This window comes from Coregonus lavaretus (genome assembly GCF_964263955.1).
Source record: "Coregonus lavaretus genome assembly, chromosome: 16".
Lineage (NCBI taxonomy): Eukaryota > Metazoa > Chordata > Actinopteri > Salmoniformes > Salmonidae > Coregonus > Coregonus lavaretus.
In genome coordinates, this window is record NC_140003.1 from 13,402,185 (window position 1) to 13,423,602 (window position 21,418).

Genomic DNA, 21,418 nt, shown 5'->3' on the forward strand with positions numbered 1-21,418 from the left:
AAGCAACAGTAATATTGTATACTGTGGTCATCCTACTTTGATGTGGTTTCATCCAAATATCATCCAATTTAATGAAAAACATGATTTTGACTGTGCATGACCTTTAAATATTCTCTTTCCCATTGACTTCTACACCGGTGTTTTACTATCAGTTTTAAAGCATAATCTGTTTAATTCTGCCTTAGAGTAAATGTTTTGTTGTTGTTTACCCTTATGAATTTGACCCTGATCACCATTTAGCTAGCGTTGTTCTCCAGAGTGCGACGTTGTGATGTAGATGGGAAACGATGAGGAAGAGTTAGCATGTAGAACCTAATCAGCTTGGAGCCCTTTGGTGAGGCAGTGTTAGCAGGCTCCTGGACTACATCCCAAATGGCATCCTATTCCCTATATAGTTCACTACCTATAGGGCTCTGGTCAAATGTAGTGCACTAAATAGGGAATAAAGTGTCATTTGGGAGCAGGCATGTAGCACACCTCTAGGCGGTAACACTAATAACCCCAGCCATCAAGCACTCATCCTGACCTAGGCTACACACTGGATGGCATAGGGAGAGAGAGGCAGTGGAGAGGAGAATACAGGGGACAAACCTAAAGGTTGGGGTTATGGCATTAGCACTTCTTTAGTAAGAAGAACATGGTGATCAATCATGGGTTGAGTTATTCTGGTTAGTAGTTACATTGTAAGTTGGTATTCAGTTGTTCTGCCTCAGGTCTAGTCTATGGCCTGGGCCCCTATTTATCATGCATCTTAGAGTAGGAGTACTGATATATGATCAGTTTCATAATGAATCCTATTCCATATTATGGAAAGGAGGGAACTGATCCTAGATCAGCACTCCTACTCTGAGACACAGGTCCTGGAGTCGTTTTAGACCTGAGTTTGCTGTTTTGAAAGCCTCACTTTGTTTACTGAGCGAGCTCATGCCCTCAGCTTGTGTGTCACGCTCACATGTAAACTGCTAATTTATTTGCCCAGGAATTTGCATTGCTTGCACATGATTCGGGTTATTTGCTCAGGTTAAAAAAAGCTAGTTGACTTGACTCATATTTTCCAGTCTGCTCCCATATAAGGAGACAAGCTCTTTATTCCCAAGTGAAAAATATGAACATGTTTTTATTGTTAAACTTTGTAGCTGTGAGATCCCATTCATACTGATTGCACTAGTATTCTTTCCCTGGCTCAACGCTCTACTCTCTCTCTTCCTCTGTTGTCATGTTTTACTATGTTGTTATTGTTGTTGTTGATGAGGACAATGATGACGACAACTTCATAGGACTATGTGCCTTATCTTTGTAAATACCCATGCATTTCAGTAATATATTTGACCGCCATGTGGGATCAATAAAGCAAAATAAAATAATGTTTCTCCTCCTCCAGTGCTCAGTGACTAGTCAGGGTATCAGTCCCTGCTCCAGTCTGACCAGTAGCACGACGTCCCCCTGCACAGAGAGCCCGTGCTCCACCCTGAACAGCAACGCCAGCCACAGCCTCAGCCTCAGCCACAGCAGCAGTGGTCACGGCAAAACTCCTCTGAGTCACTCCAGCCCCTGTGGAACCATCACCAGCCCCAGCTCCACGCTCGAGAGCAAGGACAGCGGGATTATAGGTGAGAGACACTCGGGTTGCGTCTCGATTGGCACCATATTCCCTATGTAATGCACTACTTTTGACCGAGGCCCTTCTGGTCAAAGGTTGTGCACTATAGGGAATAGGGTGGCATTAGGGACACAGCCTCACTCACCCATCCACTCAATCAGTCACTCAGTCCCCAGCACTCAGCCTTTCCTCAGCACATACTATTCACATTCTGCACAGTGCCCACAGCAATAGACCTATAATGTCCTCCATGCCTCTTGTGTCTCATGAGACTAGCATCATCAACAATCTCAACAGGGTCTGCATTACAATCTATCATTATTCATATGGACTTTATACTTTAGAACATTCATCTTCTCCAAAATCTTTGAGCGTTTTACTGTTCTATTGCCTGACAACTCATCCTGAACCCATCGGTTTCTGGGACCAATCAGAACGGTCAGAATATGTTTGCATTCTACAAGAGGGAGGAAGGCAAATCCAGACTCATCGTGGAGAAGAAAGCGGTGTTGCATTGAGCTGTTAGTGGTGTGTACAGTATTAAAGAGTAGTGGTGGTTAACAGCTCCAACAGCATGTGGCTGTTCAGTTCCTCTACTAACAGGGGCTTTAGGAGATTTGGGGATTTAAACGTGCTGACAGGAAGATGGGTTATTACTGCATTCAACTCCTTTGTGGTTTCTGCTTAAAGGTTCCAGGGACAGTCAAACCTACTAGAAATCCATTCGGAATTCTGAATTGTAGCGTTTTTATTGCCCAAAGATGTTAGTCATGAAACATTGTTCGTTTTTCAGTAAGTCTTTTTTTGTCTGGTTAATGACAAGGCTCCAGTTGATTTGGACCAAAATAGAACAAAGCAGTTAACCTCACTAGGACATCACAATTCTATCCCCTATTGTACATTCACCCAAGTAGCCAAATTTGGCCTATATGAAAATAAAATGAAGGAAAAAGACCTGTTGCAATAGCCTCTGCTGAAATCGTGAGCTGTTTCACCAGTGTTTCAACCTTTTTGTACCATTTTGTGGCCAAGACAGACTTGGTTGGTTGGCAGTAATACTTTGCATCTCCCGAATGCAAATCCTGTGCTGCTGTTGACATAATTGATAACTGTGACTCATATTCCTCCTAGCCCCCCCCTAAATAATTCATGCTGGCTGTGAAATTGTATCTGCCATAGTAAAGCAGCGTGAATAGCGCTGTGCCGTGCCTAGCTACTGCCCAGGCTGAGACCGAGAGATGTGGCCTAAGCGTCTCAGAGTAGAAGTGCTGATCTAGGATCAGGTCCATGTAAGCTTATTTATTGTGATCTTCAAGGCAAAACTGATCCTAGATCAGCGTTCCTACTCTGAGACGCTTGATACATATGGGCCAGCCAACTTCAGATCACTAGGACCTACTTCTTCTTCGGTGGAATCAGTACTGTAGAACTCTATGCCTTTAGCCAAGTCTAGCGGCCTCATGGTTTCTCCTTCGAACACTCAGAATTCTGTTTGTTGGCGGAGGACAAGCTATAACATTGGTCCTGAACTTCCCCCTAGTGAGTTGGGCTTCTTGGGTTATTTAAAAGGCAGAGAGAGAAGCCAAGTAGGTTGCGTTCCAAATGGCACCCTATTCCATAGGGCTCTGGTCAAAAATAGTGCACAATGTTGGGAATAGGGTGCCATTTGGGACGCATACATTGTGTCCATGAGACTGATTTCCAGCTCTGATGAATAGTAGTCAGGGCCTTTGAAGTGGTTGAAACGGACTGTGGAAGAAGCAGGATAATAGAACGCAAGGAATCATTTACTTCAAAAGCCCATATTCATTTGGCTGGTTTTTAAACAGCACGTTGGGTGGGATGGTATGGGGCCTACTGCAGAGTGTGTGTTGACATATGAAAACCTGCAGCTGCTGTTGTGGGGTGGGGCCGAGGGAGGGAGGGCATCGCAAGGAGGGGACTTAAGAAGGTCATAGGAATGGTCATAAGCATTTATTCATGTTGTAAATAATGATCATGACCAGTTATTCATGTTGTAAATAATGGTGATAACCAGTTATTCATGTTTTATACACCGGGTGGGTCTAATCCTGAATGCTGATTGGTTAAATCCGCATTCCAGCCGGTGTCTATTCCATAAGTTACCACTGGCTAAATCTATGACGTTAAAATGCCTATTTACTCTGTTCCACCTGACTGGGTAATCCACTGTCTCATCAGCCCAGCCAGGCAATTTATAAACTTGATCTACACTATAAAAAGCATCTAGACATTATCTCACATTTCTTTTAGACTAACATTTAGTTTTCAACAGCGTAGATTTGTATAAACCTTGCTGTCTGTCTCTCTGACATCTGCAACATTGTATCAATATTCAAGTTTGATCTCCAGCTGTCCCATAGTAATGAACGTGTCGAGAGTCGGAATGAGACAGACAGGCAGCCTGCGTTTCTCAGCCAGTCGAAATCATGATTCAGCATAATTTTTATGGATATATATAAAGAACTGTCAATAGAAAACAGGTGAAACGAAACAAAGTGCAGCTAGTTTGTGATTGTGTTAGCTGTGATGTTGGCTAGCTCCTCTGAACAACAGTGTCCTGACGAGAGAGCACATTTTCTATGCCAGGCGAAATCTCGCCTCATTAGCTCATTGTTATGGATGTATCCAAATAAATGTCACTAGAAAACAGCTTAAACAAATGCAAATGCAGCTACTTTGTTGATATTCTGGCTGCACTGTTTGACGTGACTGTATGTTAGCTGTAGTTGGCTAGCTAGCAAGCAAAGGATAAGAATGTTGCCAGCCAGTATGGCAATGGAACATTTAGAACGAACGACTGGGTCGCGTCCCTAGATACAGAACAAAAAGATTGAACGACTAGGTCGCGTCTCTGGCAACCGAACCGATAGAACGAACGACCAGCCGGCTTGGGTAGCAACCCTAGATTTTTGTCGGGACTATATCTTGTGGAAGGATGAAATAGTATAAATAAATTAATCAAAATAGCATTTTTAATGAAAATATGTCAACCATTATTTGAATATGTTGGTAACCCGTTGTATAAAAGTGATAATGACCTCAAATCCAGTGTTTGGAGGATATATTGGCACCTCGACTTCGTCTCGGGCCTAACAACACCCGTGCCAATATATCCTCCAAACACCGGCTTCGAGGGCATTTTCACTTAAGTAAATAATGGTGATAACCAGTTATTGATGTGTAAATAATGGCGATAACCAGTTATTAATGTTGTAAATAATGGTGATAACCAGTTATTCATGTTCTAAAGCAGAGTGAGGAGATGGTAAAGCTAGTGTAAGATAATAGGCTGTTTTACCTTTTAATTCAGACCACTTTGGTCTATCTTTGTGAGTCAAATAACTGATGCTTATAAGCATGTATCAAATGTTACAACATTTAGGGATTTCTGAATTGCTGAATATTTGCACAAGCATCGGGCTAGTTATCCCAGACGTATGTGTTATGTGAATATTAGCGATGATGCAACACACGGCACCGTTATGAAATCCAGATTAGCTGTGTGGTACAGTGGGTTTACTCTAAAGCTGCCAAAAACAGACGCAGTCGCATTTCCTCTGACTGCAAATGTGTGCATCCCAAATGACACCCTATTCCCTATATAGTGCACTACTTTTAACCGTCAAAAGTAGTGCACTATATAGGGGATAGGGTGCAATTTGGGACGCGTTCCCATGTTTTGGAGCCCAGCTGCTATTCGGTGACTTTTGCCTTTCCCCTCAGCTTTTAGTGATTGTGTTTAGCATGGCCAGCCAGGCCTGAGGAGAGGATTAAAAGGGGATTTGCTTTCATGGAAGCAAACACCTGTCTAAACTCTTCAAATGGAAATTGGTTGTTCTCCACACCAGCCCCCTTTTTCTCCCTCCTAAATCTTGTGTTCTTGTGATCTCTTCATATAAGAGGATCTGATGTAGCTATAGGGTTGGCTGGGAATTCTTTCTTAGAATTCTCAGTTCTTCCAGAAATCTTGATTGGAGGATTCCCTGCTTATTCCCTCCTGATTCCGGGAACCTTCCATCCTGAATTTCTGCAAAATGTGGGAATTTTGAGAAAGTTACCAGAATTTTGCAACCCTACTACAGTATCAACCTCAGCTTGATCACACCATGTTCTATTAGATGGATGACAGTACTGTTTAGAGGCAAACATATTTGATGTACAGTGTACACTATTATTGGACATTCTAAGCTACTCCATTCAAGATACCTTTGATAGGGGAAAATAATGGTGGTTAATACAAAGACTAAAAAGCTATTGAGGAAATGAATGCCATAAATCTACCCCCCCATGCCAGCGCTGGATAATTCTCATTAGTTGGAACTAAATTTAGTGGTAAATATCAGATCAGGTGGAGGGTGTTGATAAGGTCAATGAAAAAAGAGTGGGAGCGCTAAAGACTCAACTTCTCCATTATAGGCCAATGTCGTTTCACTCCATATCAAGGTGCAGGGAATTCCTGATAATGATAATGACGTACTGCACCGATTTTATTCTCTCTCTCTCTCTCTCTCTCTCTCTCTCTCTCTCTCTCTCTCTCTCTCTCTCTCTCTCAGCCACCATCACAAGCTCCTCGGAGAATGACGACCGCAGCGGCTCCAGCCTGGAATGGAGTAAAGATGGCAGCCTGAGGAGCAGCGGGCACCATGGCCTGGCGCCCAGCGTGCGGGCCGATACATGCTCTCCCGTGGCGGAGGAAGACCCCAGTGGGCCCCCAGAGACCCCCACCCCATCCAGGACAGAGCACCCCACGGGCTCCTCAGCAGGGGCTGCAGGAGGAGCAGCAGTAGGACCAAGCCGCCCACCAGAGGGCCCCGTTCCATACCCCACAGCACACACCTCCTTGTCCCTCATGATGCCGCGGCCTAACTCTGTTGCAGGTAAGAAACCTTGGCTTTGGGTGATTCATGATGCGGAGAAGGGATATTATCAGGACTTGTATACTGCTTTGAGTTCACTGGACTTGTATACCGGTTTGAGTTATCTGGACTATCTACTGGTTAGAGGTTTTTAGACTTTTACATTGTTTTGAGTTATCTGGACTTGTACACTGGTTTGCGTTATCTGGACAAACTTGTATACTGGTTTGAGTTGGTATCGGGTCATCAAAGGAAGTGCTCCTTGATCCATGCTCAGTGAATCCCCCTTCAAATGTGACTCAGTTCATCTTGACTTTGTGTCTGCATTATCTCCTTAGGAAGATCTCTTGACCTGGAAAGGAGGGTGTTAGTCTGTGACCCTTTAGGACCCAACAGTGTCTGTACTTCACAGAACGTCCTGACTCAGGTCCTCAGTAAGCCACGGTGCCCTGTGTGACTGTGGAGCTGACTGAAACACAACTCTGTCCTTTTCCCAGCTGACCAAGTGAGAGGGAAATGGAGAGAAGAAAACTGGGGGTGGACAAGTCTTTGATGTGCCAATTCAGCAGACAGAGAGAGGGAAGGAGTGAGTGAGTGAGAGGAAAAGAGAGCGAGAGAGAATTTTACTGTGTGTTCTACAGCTAGCTGTTTGTACACAAACATGCATACACAGTGGATTTCACACACTGTTTGCTCTTAGTGCACAAAACATTAATCTTTACTGCATGCTGATAAATCTATAACCTTGCCATATAAAGAGTATAGAAGTGCATACAGGGCATTGGTGTGGATCATTTACTAAGGCCTCTTGCAGTTAACCACCTAATTATTCCAATAACTCATAACCTGTTTTAACATCTCCTGTTGTTTTGGTCCGATGCAGCTTAAACAGCATGGACACACACACACACACACACGGACAAACACACACTCACGGACATCCACTGCCTCGTAAAGCTAACAGCCCAGGAGCCATCGGCCCCTTCTTTCCTCCAGGACTAGGAGTTTGTTATTCAGTGTTGCCCCTGAGGAGTGCGTTGGATTCACACCTCTGATTTTATGGTTGGTTACGTTGCCCTGGGAGCAGACAGCAATGACATGGAAGGACAAGCTCATTTATGGTCCAAATGAACCTGCTCTGTCACCAGGGGCCAGAGAATATGAGTGGGGCTTGAGTTACTTCCCAAATGGCACCCTAGGCCTTTCGTAGTGCACTACTTTTGACCAGTGCTCTGGTAAAAAGTAGTGCACTATATAAGGAATAGGGTGCCATTTGGGACAATTATTTTCCACTTGCTCTTTTATGAGAGGGCTATAGTAGGTTAAATGTGATGTCTTAATAGGTTAATACATTGTGTATGCATCAATGAATGCTTGATAGAGAGAGACTATAGGAGTGAGAAGAAGTGAGATCACTGATTTACTTATTTTCCGCCAGTGGGGGAAGATTGAACGTCATCTTGTGCTTTTGTAATCACGAGGAAGTTGGATGAAGCCATTATCTTTGTTTGAGTCCCAAATGGCACCCTATTCCCTATATTGTGCACTACCTTTGACCATGACCCATAGGGCTCTGGTCAAAGTAGTATAGTGTAAAGGGATAGGGTGGCCTTATCTGTAGCTTTATACCACACATTCCATATGGAGAGCATGACAACATCCCACAGTCATCCAGAGCTAGACAGCCAGTGCCTGCAGGATTGTCCTGTGATTGCCCCTCTCCTGTCCCTGTCACACACCAGTCTGTCACAGCAAAGACATCTGGCCATAATCTGTAGGACACACTGATAGAGAGGGACTGACTGATAGCGAGTGATAGGGGGGAGAGAGAGAAAGAGAGACAGTGGGCAGACTGAGAGAGAGCGAGAGAGAGAGGTGTCATGTGATGCAAGTCCGTGTCGTAGAGGAGAGGAGTCGTAATGAAATCCCCATTGTCTGATTGATGCCAAAGTGCTGAAAGTCAAGCTGTCATTGATTGGAGCGCCTTAACTAGGGCTGTGATGGTCATGGAATTTTGGATTATGGTTATTGGTCAGCCAAATGACCGCAGTCACATTTTTTTCCTCTTCTCCGCTCCTGACTGCATGTGCTGCTGCAGGGAGGGGGGCGTTGATCTGCCAGGAGAGCGAGAGAGGGATTTGAGGCGAAATGTTTGAATACTACATCCTGTGACTTGTTGCCGGGCAGACTAGAGTCTAATGAGAGTCCAGAGGATGGCGTTGCCTATGCAACCAAATACTTGTTTGCTACAACACCTTGCTTGTTTCAGCAAGGAGCAACAACGTTTTATCACGTCGTAGAGTCCATGTTATAGCGGAAACCGACTCAACCACACGAATGCCGGCCGCCATCCCGTCTTCAGTCAGCTGTTTGTTCCACACAAACGGTTATGCGGTAATTATAAACTGGGTGGCTTGAGCCCTGAATGCTGATTGGATGAAAGTCGTGGTATATCACGGGTATGACAAAACCGTTATTTTTACTCTTCTAATTACGTTGGTAACCAGTTTATAATAGCAATAAGGCACCTCGGGGGGTTGTGGTATATGGCCAATATACCACGCCTAAGAGCTGTATCCAGGCACTCCAGGTTGGGTTGTGCGTAAGAACAACCCTTAGCCGTGGTATATTGGCCATATACCACACCCCCTGTGGCCTTATTGCTTAATTGTACAAGCCCTAGGCTTAACACGCTGTGAGGCAGAGTTCCTGCCAGGACTTCAGGAGTTAGAGTTGGACTAGCTGCTGTCTCTCTGCTGCTCTGCTGACCTGCTGGCTCAAAGTTGAACTATTATGGACTGGACAGACACCATATAGAACGTCAGCCATGCACAGTAGCTCACCTGCTAGGTGTCTACAAGCGGTGGCAGTTCAACATGTAGAATTGTCAGGAAATGAACCGAAAATGAAGGCTAATGTTCTGTGGTCAAAGGGGATAGGACCACTGTTTTTATCCGTTCTTCGGCACGGTCTGTTTTGTCCTTTAGACTTATTTCTGTCTGCACATACAAGAGTGTTTGTCCCCTTCTCAGGTCGTTGGACGTTTTTAGCCTGAGAGCAAAGGGTCCATTTCTCTGGGGGTGAATTAGTGTAGTCTGTCTAATGTCCCACAGCACTGCTAAAATGTGAGATATGCGCAGGGAATGTTTCCGTGTTGCTCAGAAATATAATTTGCAGTGTGTGTGATTACAGCGGACACCGTGACTGGCCTGGTACAATCAAGCTGCTGCTGTGGGAAATCCAAGCAGCACTGTCTGCACATTAAGCTGTGGCTAACTGGCTAGGTCCAGATCCACAGCAATACACTACCTGTCTGAGTGAGAAGACAGAAACCTGAATCCTACTCATTAAACCAAACCACCAAATGTCTTAGCTCAGAAAATCAACAAGCGGTTTGCCGTTTTCTCAGGGCATAGCAGGACTCAGTTGATCAACCCACCATGAGCGCACAAATATGCTTCATTCAAATTAAAACACAGACAAACTCGCAACATAACACTGACAATATGATCATTATTTTTGCACAATCCCCCTGGCTGCAGCTTGTCTTGTCTAGTCAGACCCTGCTGGAAGACTTTAAAGGGGATATTTCCTCTTTTTGCACAGTCTGTGTTTTTGATTGACTCTCGTGGCTTGTAAGCCCCTCCTAAATCTGTTGGAATAAATCCCTAATTGTATTGTCTCACAGCAGGACATGTCTGTAAAGCGGCTTTTTGCTCCATCCATGTATATGTATCTCAGTCACAATGCCTCCACTGGAATGTGGCATTTGTTTGCGTCTCAAATGGCACCCTATTCCCTGTATAGTGCACTAATTTTGACGAGGGCCCATAGGGTGCCATTTGGGACGCACACTTTGAATTATTAAGGCAGTCAGACTGGCAAGAAGCCACACAACTGGTCCGGGCATCATCACATTTTTATTCATTTAAAAACCACACAATATAAATGAGATGCGACGGAGAATGAGACTGTGGGTTTAATTACAAATGACTGTAACATTGGAAGCCTAATCATAACTTAGTGATGTCACACTCACACACAACCCCTAATCTGACAGTTGTCACACTCCCCCTGCCTCTCTTTGCTATGGCTGGGAAATTAACCCCTACCATTGGAGGATTTCAACTACAGCAACAGTTCCAGCTGCACAGAGTTTGGTGACACAGCGCCTGCATGCGTTCCAAATGGCACCCTATTCCCTATATAGTGCACTACTTTTGATGCACAGTCGCACACACTCTGTGCCAGAACGTCTTAGGGAGTGACGGGTCGGAATGTTGTTTTGCTTCCTTTCACATCAGACACCACAGCACAACTCACACTACTAGAGACATAATAACTCTACAGAGTTACTATTTGGTAATGCGTTGCTACTGCTAAATGCCAGCTTCACCTCAATAAGGCTCTGCTTCAAAGTGTGCACTATATAAGAAATAGGGTGCCATGTAAGACACAGACAGTGGCTCCAGGATAAGCTTCTGAAAACATCTCAGAGATGACTCTCTCCTAGCCCAAACCACACCCCATCACAGGTGCTACCGGCTTCAAAAAGGATTGCCTTTGACACGGGCTCTGTAATGGAAACTAAATATGTAAATGTTATTATTAATACTGCATGTAAAGTGGTGGCTTCAGAGAGCAGAATTCTAAATGAGAACTGAGAGGACAAGGAAGGTAGCTGAAATAGATATTCTTAGTTACTACCCCTCTGATGTGTGGGGGTACAGAGTAGAAGGAGAGGGGTCTGTCTTGGCTGTATTGTAAGCTCTTCAGATTTGGCTGAAATCCAATTTGACACCATGCCACCTTCATCCAGTGCAGATTCAGTGCTTTTCGGGAAAATAATTCAGCTCAAAGCCTTCTGTATTATTTGTTACACTCAAATAATAAGAATTATATTTCAAGTCATCAGAGTTAAGCCATTTAGCGTGGCTTAGGGAATCAAAGGCTACATTAAGACTGGCCACAGGAATCCCATGGTCCTAAGACCTCCTGTTGAACCGCTGGTGGAGATTTCTCCAGACAGTAAAACGGCATTAGGGTGGTTAGCTGTGGAATGGTTCGGCCATAGCACGTAGCCAAGGGGCACTTCACTCAACCTTGGAACATGTTGATTGGTGCATTGCCTAGACATGCATTAGTACTATTGTGGTTCACAATCGTGTGCCGGGTGCCCAGTCTGCATAGGTAGTCTTTGTCACTGCCCTGCTGCCCTACTCAGCATTCCTTTGTGTTACGGTGTCTTGTTGTGTCTAGGTGATTGTTCCTTTGTGGCTGGCAGAAGTCCGCTGCCCAGCTGCCCTGCCCCCCAGAGCAGAAGTAGACATCATTGACAGCCATTGTTCCATCTCCTGGATACTATGGATCCCTCTTCATAGGAGAATACTTTTTGATTACTGGAGCACATAGTGACTGCAGCACACAGCTGTGTCCCGTCTCTTGGACTGATGTCATCTCCACGAGTCCCAGATGGACACACTCTCAGTGGTCCCCAGATGTTCTGCAGGTTTGTTTATGTTGCAGTCATTACTTCAAATCATGTGTCGTGTTTTAACCACGGGTGGATGAGGTGATAAACCAGAACAGGCTTAACTGGTTTTATCAGCATTTATGTTTTGTCTACTCACGTATGGATTTTATGAGGTGATTCTTTGGGTATGCTTGTATGGTCAAGTTTCCCATTCGCTCATTGAGAGTGTGTATGTGGAGTCTCACTGTTCCCTGAAGACATGGCGTCCATTTTGTCACCGCTGACCAATTTTCCCTCTAAGCTGCGAGCGGGCGCGCAGATCCCCAGTGACTGCGGCACAGAAGAAAAATCTGCCGAGAAGCACAAGATTGAACTTCTCTCAACTTTCTGAAGATTTCCCTGTTAGTTAACACTATAAACGTTTCCCTTCACTGTGGGAATTGTGATAGAATCAACACAATATTAGCCACTTTAAATGTAACTTAATGAAACAAAACAAACTATACAAGACTTAGAATGCAAACCTAACTATGCAAGAGATTTTGTTGACGGCAGAGCGTATCGGAGTACGATCCTATTGCATTGACAGGCACGACTCAGGCCCGTACTTTACACAGACCGGTGCGCCATAACCAATCAGAGCTGCAGTAGGCCTACAGTGCGTTCGGAAAGTATTCAGACCCCTTGACTTTTTCCACTGTTACATTACAGCCTTATTTTAATATTGATTAAATTGTTTTTTCTCATTCATCAATCTACACACAATACCCCATAAAGACAAAACAAAAAAGGATTTTAGAAAATGTATTAAAAATAAATAACTGAAATAACACATTTACATAAGTATTCAGACCCTTTACTCAGTACTTTGTTGAAACACATTTGGCAGCGATTACAGCCTTGAGTCTTCTTGATTATGACACTACATGCTTGGCACACCTGTATTTGGGGAGTTTCTCCCATTCTTCTCTGCAGATCCTCTCAAGCTTTGTCAGGTTGGATGGGGAGCATCGCTGCACAGCTATTTTCAGGTCTCTCCAGAGATGTTTGATCGGGTTCAAGTCTGGGCCCCGGCTGGGCCACTCAAGGACATTCATGGTCTGAGAGTCCTTTAGGTGTCTTTTGGCAAACTCTAAGCGGGCTGTCATGTGCCTTTTACTGAGGGGTGGCTTCCGTCTGGCCACTCTACTTTAAAGGCCTGATTGGTGGAGTGTTGCAGAGATGGTTGTTCTTCTGGAAGGTTCTCCCATCTCCACAGAGGAACTCTGGAGCTCTCAGAGTGACCATCGGGTTCTTGGTCACCTCCCTGACCATGGCCCTTCTCCCCCGATTGCTCAGTTTGGCCGGGCGGCCAGCTCTAGAGGAAGAGTCTTGGTGGATCCAAACTTCTTCCATTTAAGAATGATGGAGGCCACTGTGTTCTTGGGGACCTTCAATGCTGCAGAAATGTTTTGGTACCCTTCCCCAGATCTGTGCCTCGACACAATCCTGTCTCGGAGCTCTACGGACAATTCCTTCGTCCTCATGGCTTGGTTTTTGTTCTTACATGCACTGTCAACTGTGGGACCTTATATAGACAGGTGTGTGCCTTTCCAAATCATGTCCAATGAATTTCATTTACCACAGGTGGACTCCAATCAAGTTGTAGAAACATCTCAAGGATGATCAATAGAAACAGGTTGCACCTGAGCTCAATTTCGAGTCTCATAGCAAAGGGTGTGAATACTAATATAAACAAGGTATTTCTGTTTGTCTAAAAACCAGTTTTCGCCTTGTCTTTATGGGGTATTGTGTGTAGCTTGATGAGGATTTGTATTTATTTAATCCATTTTAGAATAAGGCTGTCAAGTAACAACATTTGTAAAAAGGGAAGGTGTCTGAATACTTTTCGAATACACTGTATATGCAAATAGACCATTGCCATATATGGATTTGTGCCATTCACTTTGAACTGGACTTTTTTTACAGCATGAGCGGTCGCGATTATTATTCTCTTGTTTTTAGATCAAAGCCAGAGCTGCATGTAGCCACGTGTGCACATTTGTTCATATTATTTACTAGTTAGTGAGTTATTAGCCCAGTTATAGCTAATTTGTAGTCAGCAATGTGGGAGTGATTGCTTCTTACAAGAGCACAAAATGTGTGCATTTCTAGCCATCTTTGAAAAGCAGGTCAGGTAAAGAGCTTTTTTATGTCTTAAAGGTGTTGTATTTTGAGACAGGCTTGAATAAGCTAATAGCCAATAGGCAGAGGGTAGCATAATTTGTCTGATTCTCTGTAATAATGTATGGGAATAATAATTCATATCATTTTGTAAAGTGGTTTCTTGCATCAAACAACCCAACAAAATGTTCAGTCACCTCCTTGTCTGAAGGACAAGTGTATAAACTTGTCCTTCAGTGAATCCCTGCATGCAATCCCCAGTTTTTTTTTCATAAGTGTCATGGAATGTAGGCGTACATAAAAGTAATCCTTCTACCCCCGTACCCCACCCCCACAAAAAAAAAACATTTATAAATATACTCAAAAAATTAAGATTTAAATTAGGGAAAAAAAAAATAATAATTGTAAAGTGGTTGTCCCACTGGCTATCATAAGGTGAATGCACCAATTTGTAAGTCGCTCTGGATAAGAGCGTCTGCTAAATGACGTAAATGTAAATGTAAATGTACATTGAACACCACACATTGGCTGCTACTGTAGGCTGAAAGATAGAACCGCTATTTCCATGTTAAAATCTTATGTGATGCATTTTCTCCATAGTTTTTGATGGTAGGTAGGCCGCTCTGGTAGGCCTACATTATGGTCAAATAGCCACAGTAGCCTACTTGGCCACTGTTAAAACAGTAAATTAAAGCGGGTACAGCCACAGTTTAGAAATTATAAATTAAGGGCTTAAAAACAAAGGTGTCATTGTACGCTGATGACTAATGTTTTCTTTTAAATCCACAACTAGAATCCCTCCACAGCCTCATCGAGGATCTAGATACATTTTCTAACCTCTCTGGATTACAACCAAATTATGACAAATGTACTACAGTGAGGGAAAAAAGTATTTGATCCCCTGCTGATTTTGTATGTTTGCCCACTGACAAAGACATGATCAGTCTATAATTTTAATGGTAGTTTATTTGAACAGAGACAGACAGAATAACAACAGAATCATCCAGAAAAACACATGTCAAAAATGTTATAAATTGATTTGCATTTTAATGAGGGAAATAAGTATTTGACCCCTCTGCAAAACATGACTTACTTGGTGGCAAAACCCTTGTTGGCAATCACAGAGGTCAGACGTTTCTTGTAGTTGGCCACCAGGTTTGCACACATCTCAGGAGGGATTTTGTCCCACTCCTCTTTGCAGATCTTCTCCAAGTCATTAAGGTTTCGAGGCTGATGTTTGGCAACTCGAACCGTCAGCTCCCTCCACAGATTATCTATGGGATTAAGGTCTGGAGACTGGCTAGGCCACTCCAGGACCTTAATTTGCTTCTTCTTGCGCCACTCCTTTGTTGCCTTGGCCGTGTGTTTTGGGTCATTGTCATGCTGGAATACCCATCCACGACCCATTTTCAATGCCCTGGCTGAGGGAAGGAGGTTCTCACCCAAGATTTGACGGTACATGGCCCCGTCCATCGTCCCTTTGATGCGGTGAAGTTTACCTGTCCCCTTAGCAGAAAAACACCCCCTTAGCATAATGTTTCCACCTCCATGTTTGACGGTGGGGATGGTGTTCTTGGGGTCATAGGCAGCATTCCTCCTCCTCCAAACACGGCGAGTTGAGTTGATGGCAAAGAGCTCGATTTTGGTCTCCTCTGAATCATTCCGATGTTCATTGGCAAACTTCAGACGGGTCTGTATATGTGCTTTCTTGAGCAGGGGGACCTTGCGGGCGCTGCAGGATTTCAGTCCTTCACGGCGTAGTGTGTTACCAATTGTTTTCTTGGTGACTATGGTCCCAGCTGCCTTGAGATAATTGACAAGATCCTCCCGTGTAGTTCTGGGCTGATTCCTCACCGTTCTCATGATCATTGCAACTCCACGAGGTGAGATCTTGCACTGAGCCCCAGGCCGAGGGAGATTGACAGTTCTTTTGTGTTTCTTCCATTTGGAATAATCACACCAACTGTTGTCACCTTCTCACCAAGCTGCTTGGCGATGGTCTTGTAACCCATTACAGCCTTGTCTACAATCTTGTCCCTGACATCCTTGGAGAGCTCTTTGGACTTGGCCATGGTGGAGAGTTTGGGATCTGATTGATTGATTGCTTCTGTGGACAGGTGTCTTTTATACAGGTAACAAACTGAGATTAGGAGCACTCCCTTTAAGAGTGTGCTCCTAATCTCAGCTCGTTTCCTGTATAAAAGACACCTGGGAAGAAGAAATCTTTCTGATTGAGAGGGGGTCAAATACTTATTTCCCTCATTAAAATGCAAATACATTTATAACATTTTTAACATGCGTTTTTCTGGATTATTTTGTTGTTATTCTGTCTCTCACTGTTCAAAAAACCTACCATTAAAATTATAGACTGATCATTTCTTTATCAGTGGGCAAACGTACAAAATCAGCAGGGGATCAAATACTTTTTTCCCTCACTGTATATTACGTATTGGATCACTAAAAAATACAATTTTTACATTACCATGTAGTTTACCAATAAAATGGTCTGATGGTGATGTGGATGTACTCGGAATACGTATCCCAAAGGAAATAAATGATCTAACTCCAATAAATTGTAATAGAAAGTTAGCAAAAATAGATAAGATCTTGCTACCATCGAAAGGTAAATACCTGTCAATTTGTGGAAAAATCACCCTGATTAACTCTTTAGTATTATCCCAGTTTACCTATTTGCTTATGGTATTGCCTACGCCTAGCGATCAGTTTTTGAAATTATAGATATGAGAAAAAAATAATCAATTTTATTTGGAACGGCAAGCCAGACAAAATTAAACGGGCCTATTTATATAATGAATATGAATTCGGAGGACAGAAATTATTAAATATTAAAGCATTAGACCTATCACTAAAAGCTTCATACAAAAGTTAGACTTAAATCCGAACTGGTTCTCTAGCAAATTAGTAAAATTGTCTCACCCAATGTTCAAGAATGACCTTTTTCCCTTTATTCAGATTACAACCTCTCACTTTCAGTTATTTGAAAAGGAAATAATCTCCCACGTATCATTATTTCTAAAACAAGCCATAGAAAGTTGGTTGCAATTTCAATTTAATCCTCCAGAAACGACAGAACAAATAATGCAACAAATATTGTGGTTAAACTCAAATATACTAATTGACAAATAACCTCTTTTTTTTGACAAAATGTTTAAAAAAGGTATAATCTTCGTAAATTATATCATCGGTAGGACTGGTGGAGTTATGTCGCACATGCAGCTAACAAAAACATATGGATATGTCTGCTCTACCCAAAATTACAAACAAATAATTGCAGCCTTACCGCAAAAATGGAAGAGGAAAGTGGAAGGGGGAGAAAGTAAGGAACTTGGCTGTCGGCCTTGCATTAAAGAACATAATTGGTTAAAGAAAACTGTGATAAATAAAAAGTATACCAGTTTCATTTAAGGACCAAAGGATTGACAGCCGTCCCATATAGATTGCAAAATAGTTGGGAAGAGATTTTTGACGTACCGATCCCATTGCGTAGTGTTTATGAACTAATACGCAAAACGATATCAATCAATTTAAATTATTATATAAAATTATTGCTACCAATACAATGTTATTTATATGAGGATACAATCTTCCCAGCTCTGCAGATTTTGCTGCGAAGAGACAGAGTCATTAGATCATTTGTTTTGGTACTGTCCATTTGCAACTTGTTTTTGGACACAGGTCCAGGAATGGCTAAAGGATTGCAATATTTATCTGGAGCTAACCTTGCAGATAGCATTACTGGGTGATCTGAAAAGTCATAGTCAATCGATCAATAATATAATAATACTTTTAGCAAAACAATTTATTTTCAATTTACAATCTGTAGAAACAATGAGAACTTTTGTAAAACAGTTGAAAAATATATGGCAAATAGAAATCCTATATGGATGGTGTTAAGAGATATATGGGTGGTGTTGATTGGAGTTGAAGGATGGGACTAATAACAACTAACAACAACTAATAACAAGATAACTAATAATGTAAGCATACTGTGTCCATAATAAGTACAGTGAGGGAAAAAAAGTATTTGATCCCCTGCTGATTTTGTACGTTTGCCCACTGACAAAGAAATGATAAGTCTATAATTTTAATGGTAGGTTTATTTGAACAGTGAGAGACAGAATAACAACCAAAAAATCCAGAAAAACGCATGTCAAAAATGTTATAAATTGATTTGCATTTTAATGAGGGAAATATGTATTTGACCCCCTCTCAATCAGAAATATTTCTGGCTCCCAGGTGTCTTTTATAAAGGTAATGAGCTGAGATTAGGAGCACACTCTTAAAGGGAGTGCTCCTAATCTCAGTTTGTTACCTGTATAAAAGACACCTGTCCACAGAAGCAATCAATCAATCAGATCCCAAACTCTCCACCATGATCAAGACCAAAGAGCTCTCCAAGGATGTCAGGGACAAGATTGTAGACCTACACGAGGCTGTAATGGGTTACAAGACCATCGCCAAGCAGCTTGGTGAGAAGGTGACAACAGTTGGTGCGATTATTCGCAAATGGAAGAAACACAAAATAACTGTCAATCTCGCAAGATCTCACCTCGTGGAGTTGCAATGATCATGAACGGTGAGGAATCAGCCCAGAACTACACAGGAGGATCTTGTCAATGATCTCAAGGCAGCTGGGACCATAGTCACCAAGAAAACAATTGGTAACACACTACGCCGTGAAAGACTGAAATCCTGCAGCGCCCGCAAGGTCCCCCTGCTCAAGAAAGCACATATACAGGCCTGTCTGAAGTTTGCCAATGAACATCTGAATGATTCAGAGGAGAACTGGGTGAGAGTGTTGTGGTCAGATGAGACCAAAATCGAGCTCTTTGCCATCAACTCAACTCGCCGTGTTTGGAGGAGGAGGAATGCTGCCTATGACCCCAAGAACACCATCCCCACCGTCAAACATGGAGGTGGAAACATTATGCTTTGGGGTTGTTTTTCTGCTAAGGGGACAGGAAAACTTCACTGCATCAAAGGGATGATGGACGGGGCCATCAGACCTTAATCCCATAGAACATCTGTGGAGGGAGCTGAAGGTTTGAGTTGCCAAACGTCAGCCTCGAAACCTTAATGACTTGGAGAAGATCTGCAAAGAGGAGTGGGACAAAATCCCTCCTGAGATGTGTGCAAACCTGGTGGCCAACTACAAGAAACGTCTGACCTCTGTGATTGCCAACAAGGGTTTTGCCACCAAGTACTAAGTGATGTTTTGCATAGGGGTCAAATACTTATTTCCCTCATTAAAATGCAAATCAATTTATAAAATTTTTGACATGCGTTTTTCTGGATTATTTTGTTGTTATTCTGTCTCTCACTGTTCAAATAAACCTACCATTAAAATTATAGACTGATCATGTCTTTGTCAGTGGGCAAACGTACAAAATCAGCAGGGGATCAAATACTTTTTTCCCTCACATAGGTTGTAGGTTGGGAGCTTTTGTGAAAGAGCACAATTAGAAAGATACGGCATATAAAAGCAAACCAGATGGACATCATGAAAATGATCGGAGAGGTTGAGAGTAGAAGAAGAATATAATTATTGTAAAATTGACTGTGTCCATAAAATGTATATAGTAAGTATAAGCTGGAAGTAGAGGCCTAAGCATTGTTGTTCACTAGTTTACTCCAATTAGGGGAAGGGTGGTGGGGTTGGAAAGTAATAAAGGGGAATATATATATTTTTTAATGATATGTATGTGTATGTATGCATGTATGTATATGTATGTATGTATTTGTGTATGTGTGTGTATGTGTGTATATATGTATGTATATATATATACAGTGGGGGAAAAAAGTATTTAGTCATCCACCAATTGTGCAAGTTCTCCCACTTAAAAAGATGAGAGAGGCCTGTAATTTTCATCATAGGTACACGTCAACTATGACAGACAAATTGAGAAAAAACAATCCAGAAAATCACATTGTAGGATTTTTTATGAATTTATTTGCAAATTATGGTGGAAAATAAGTATTTGGTCACCTACAAACAAGCAAGATTTCTGGCTCTCACAGACCTGTAACTTCTTCTTTAAGAGGCTCCTCTGTCCTCCACTCGTTACCTGTATGAATGGCACCTGTTTGAACTTGTTATCAGTATAAAAGACACCTGTCCACAACCTCAAACAGTCACACTCCAAACTCCACTATGGCCAAGACCAAAGAGCTGTCAAAGGACACCAGAAACAGAATTGTAGACCTGCACCAGGCTGGGAAGACTGAATCTGCAATAGGTAAGCAGCTTGGTTTGAATAAATTAACTGTGGGAGCAATTATTAGGAAATGGAAGACATACAAGACCACTGATAATCTCCCTCGATCTGGGGCTCCACGCAAGATCTCACCCCTTGGGGTCAAAATGATCACAAGAACGGTGAGCAAAAATCCCAGAACCACACGGGGGGACCTAGTGAATGACCGGCAGAGAGCTGGGACCAAAGTAACAAAGCCTACCATCAGTAACACACTACGCCGCCAGGGACTCAAATCCTGTAGTGGGAGACGTGTCCCCCTGCTTAAGCCAGTACATGTCCAGGCCCGTCTGAAGTTTGCTAGAGTGCATTTGGATGATCCAGAAGAGGATTGGGAGAATGTCATATGGTCAGATGAAACCAAAATATAACTTTTTGGTTAAAAAAACTCAACTCTTCGTGTTTGGAGGACAAAGAATGCTGAGTTCCATCCAAAGAACACCATACCTACTGTGAAGCATGGGGGTGGAAACATCATGCTTTGGGGCTGTTTTTCTGCAAAGGGACCAGGACGACTGATCCGTGTAAAGGAAAGAATGAATGGGGCCATGTTTTGTGAGATTTTGAGTGAAAACCTCCTTCCATCAGCAAGGGCATTGAAGATGAAACGTGGCTGGGTCTTTCAGCATGACAATGATCCCAAATACACCGCCCGGGCAACGAAGGAGTGGCTTCGTAAGAAGCATTTCAAGGTCCTGGAGTGGCCTAGCCAGTCTCCAGATCTCAACCCCATAGAAAATCTTTGGAGGGAGTTGAAAGTCCGTGTTGCCCAGCGACAGCCCCAAAACATCACTGCTCTAGAGGAGATCTGCATGAAAGAATGGGCCAAAATACCAGCAACAGTGTGTGAAAACCTTGTGAAGAGTTACAGAAAACGTTTGACCTGTGTCATTGCCAACAAAGGGTATATAACAAAGTATTGAGAAACTTTTGTTATTGACCAAATACTTATTTTCCACCATAATTTGCAAATAAATTCATTAAAAATCCTACAATGTGATTTTCTGGATTTTTTTTTCTCATTTTG

The 21,418-nt window shown here is 42.7% G+C and overlaps 1 protein-coding gene across 1 annotated transcript in view; it reads left to right on the forward strand.

Annotated features, from left to right (window-relative positions):
* The window catches only part of LOC311144136 (protein TANC1-like), a 294,875-nt gene that overhangs the window by 176,795 nt on the left and 96,662 nt on the right, over positions 1–21,418 (forward strand). The window contains exons 7-8 of the mRNA XM_084180127.1: positions 1,382–1,610; positions 6,178–6,501. Of these exons, the coding sequence (XP_084036253.1) occupies positions 1,382–1,610; positions 6,178–6,501 (553 nt within the window). The remainder of the gene's footprint in view (positions 1–1,381; positions 1,611–6,177; positions 6,502–21,418) is intronic.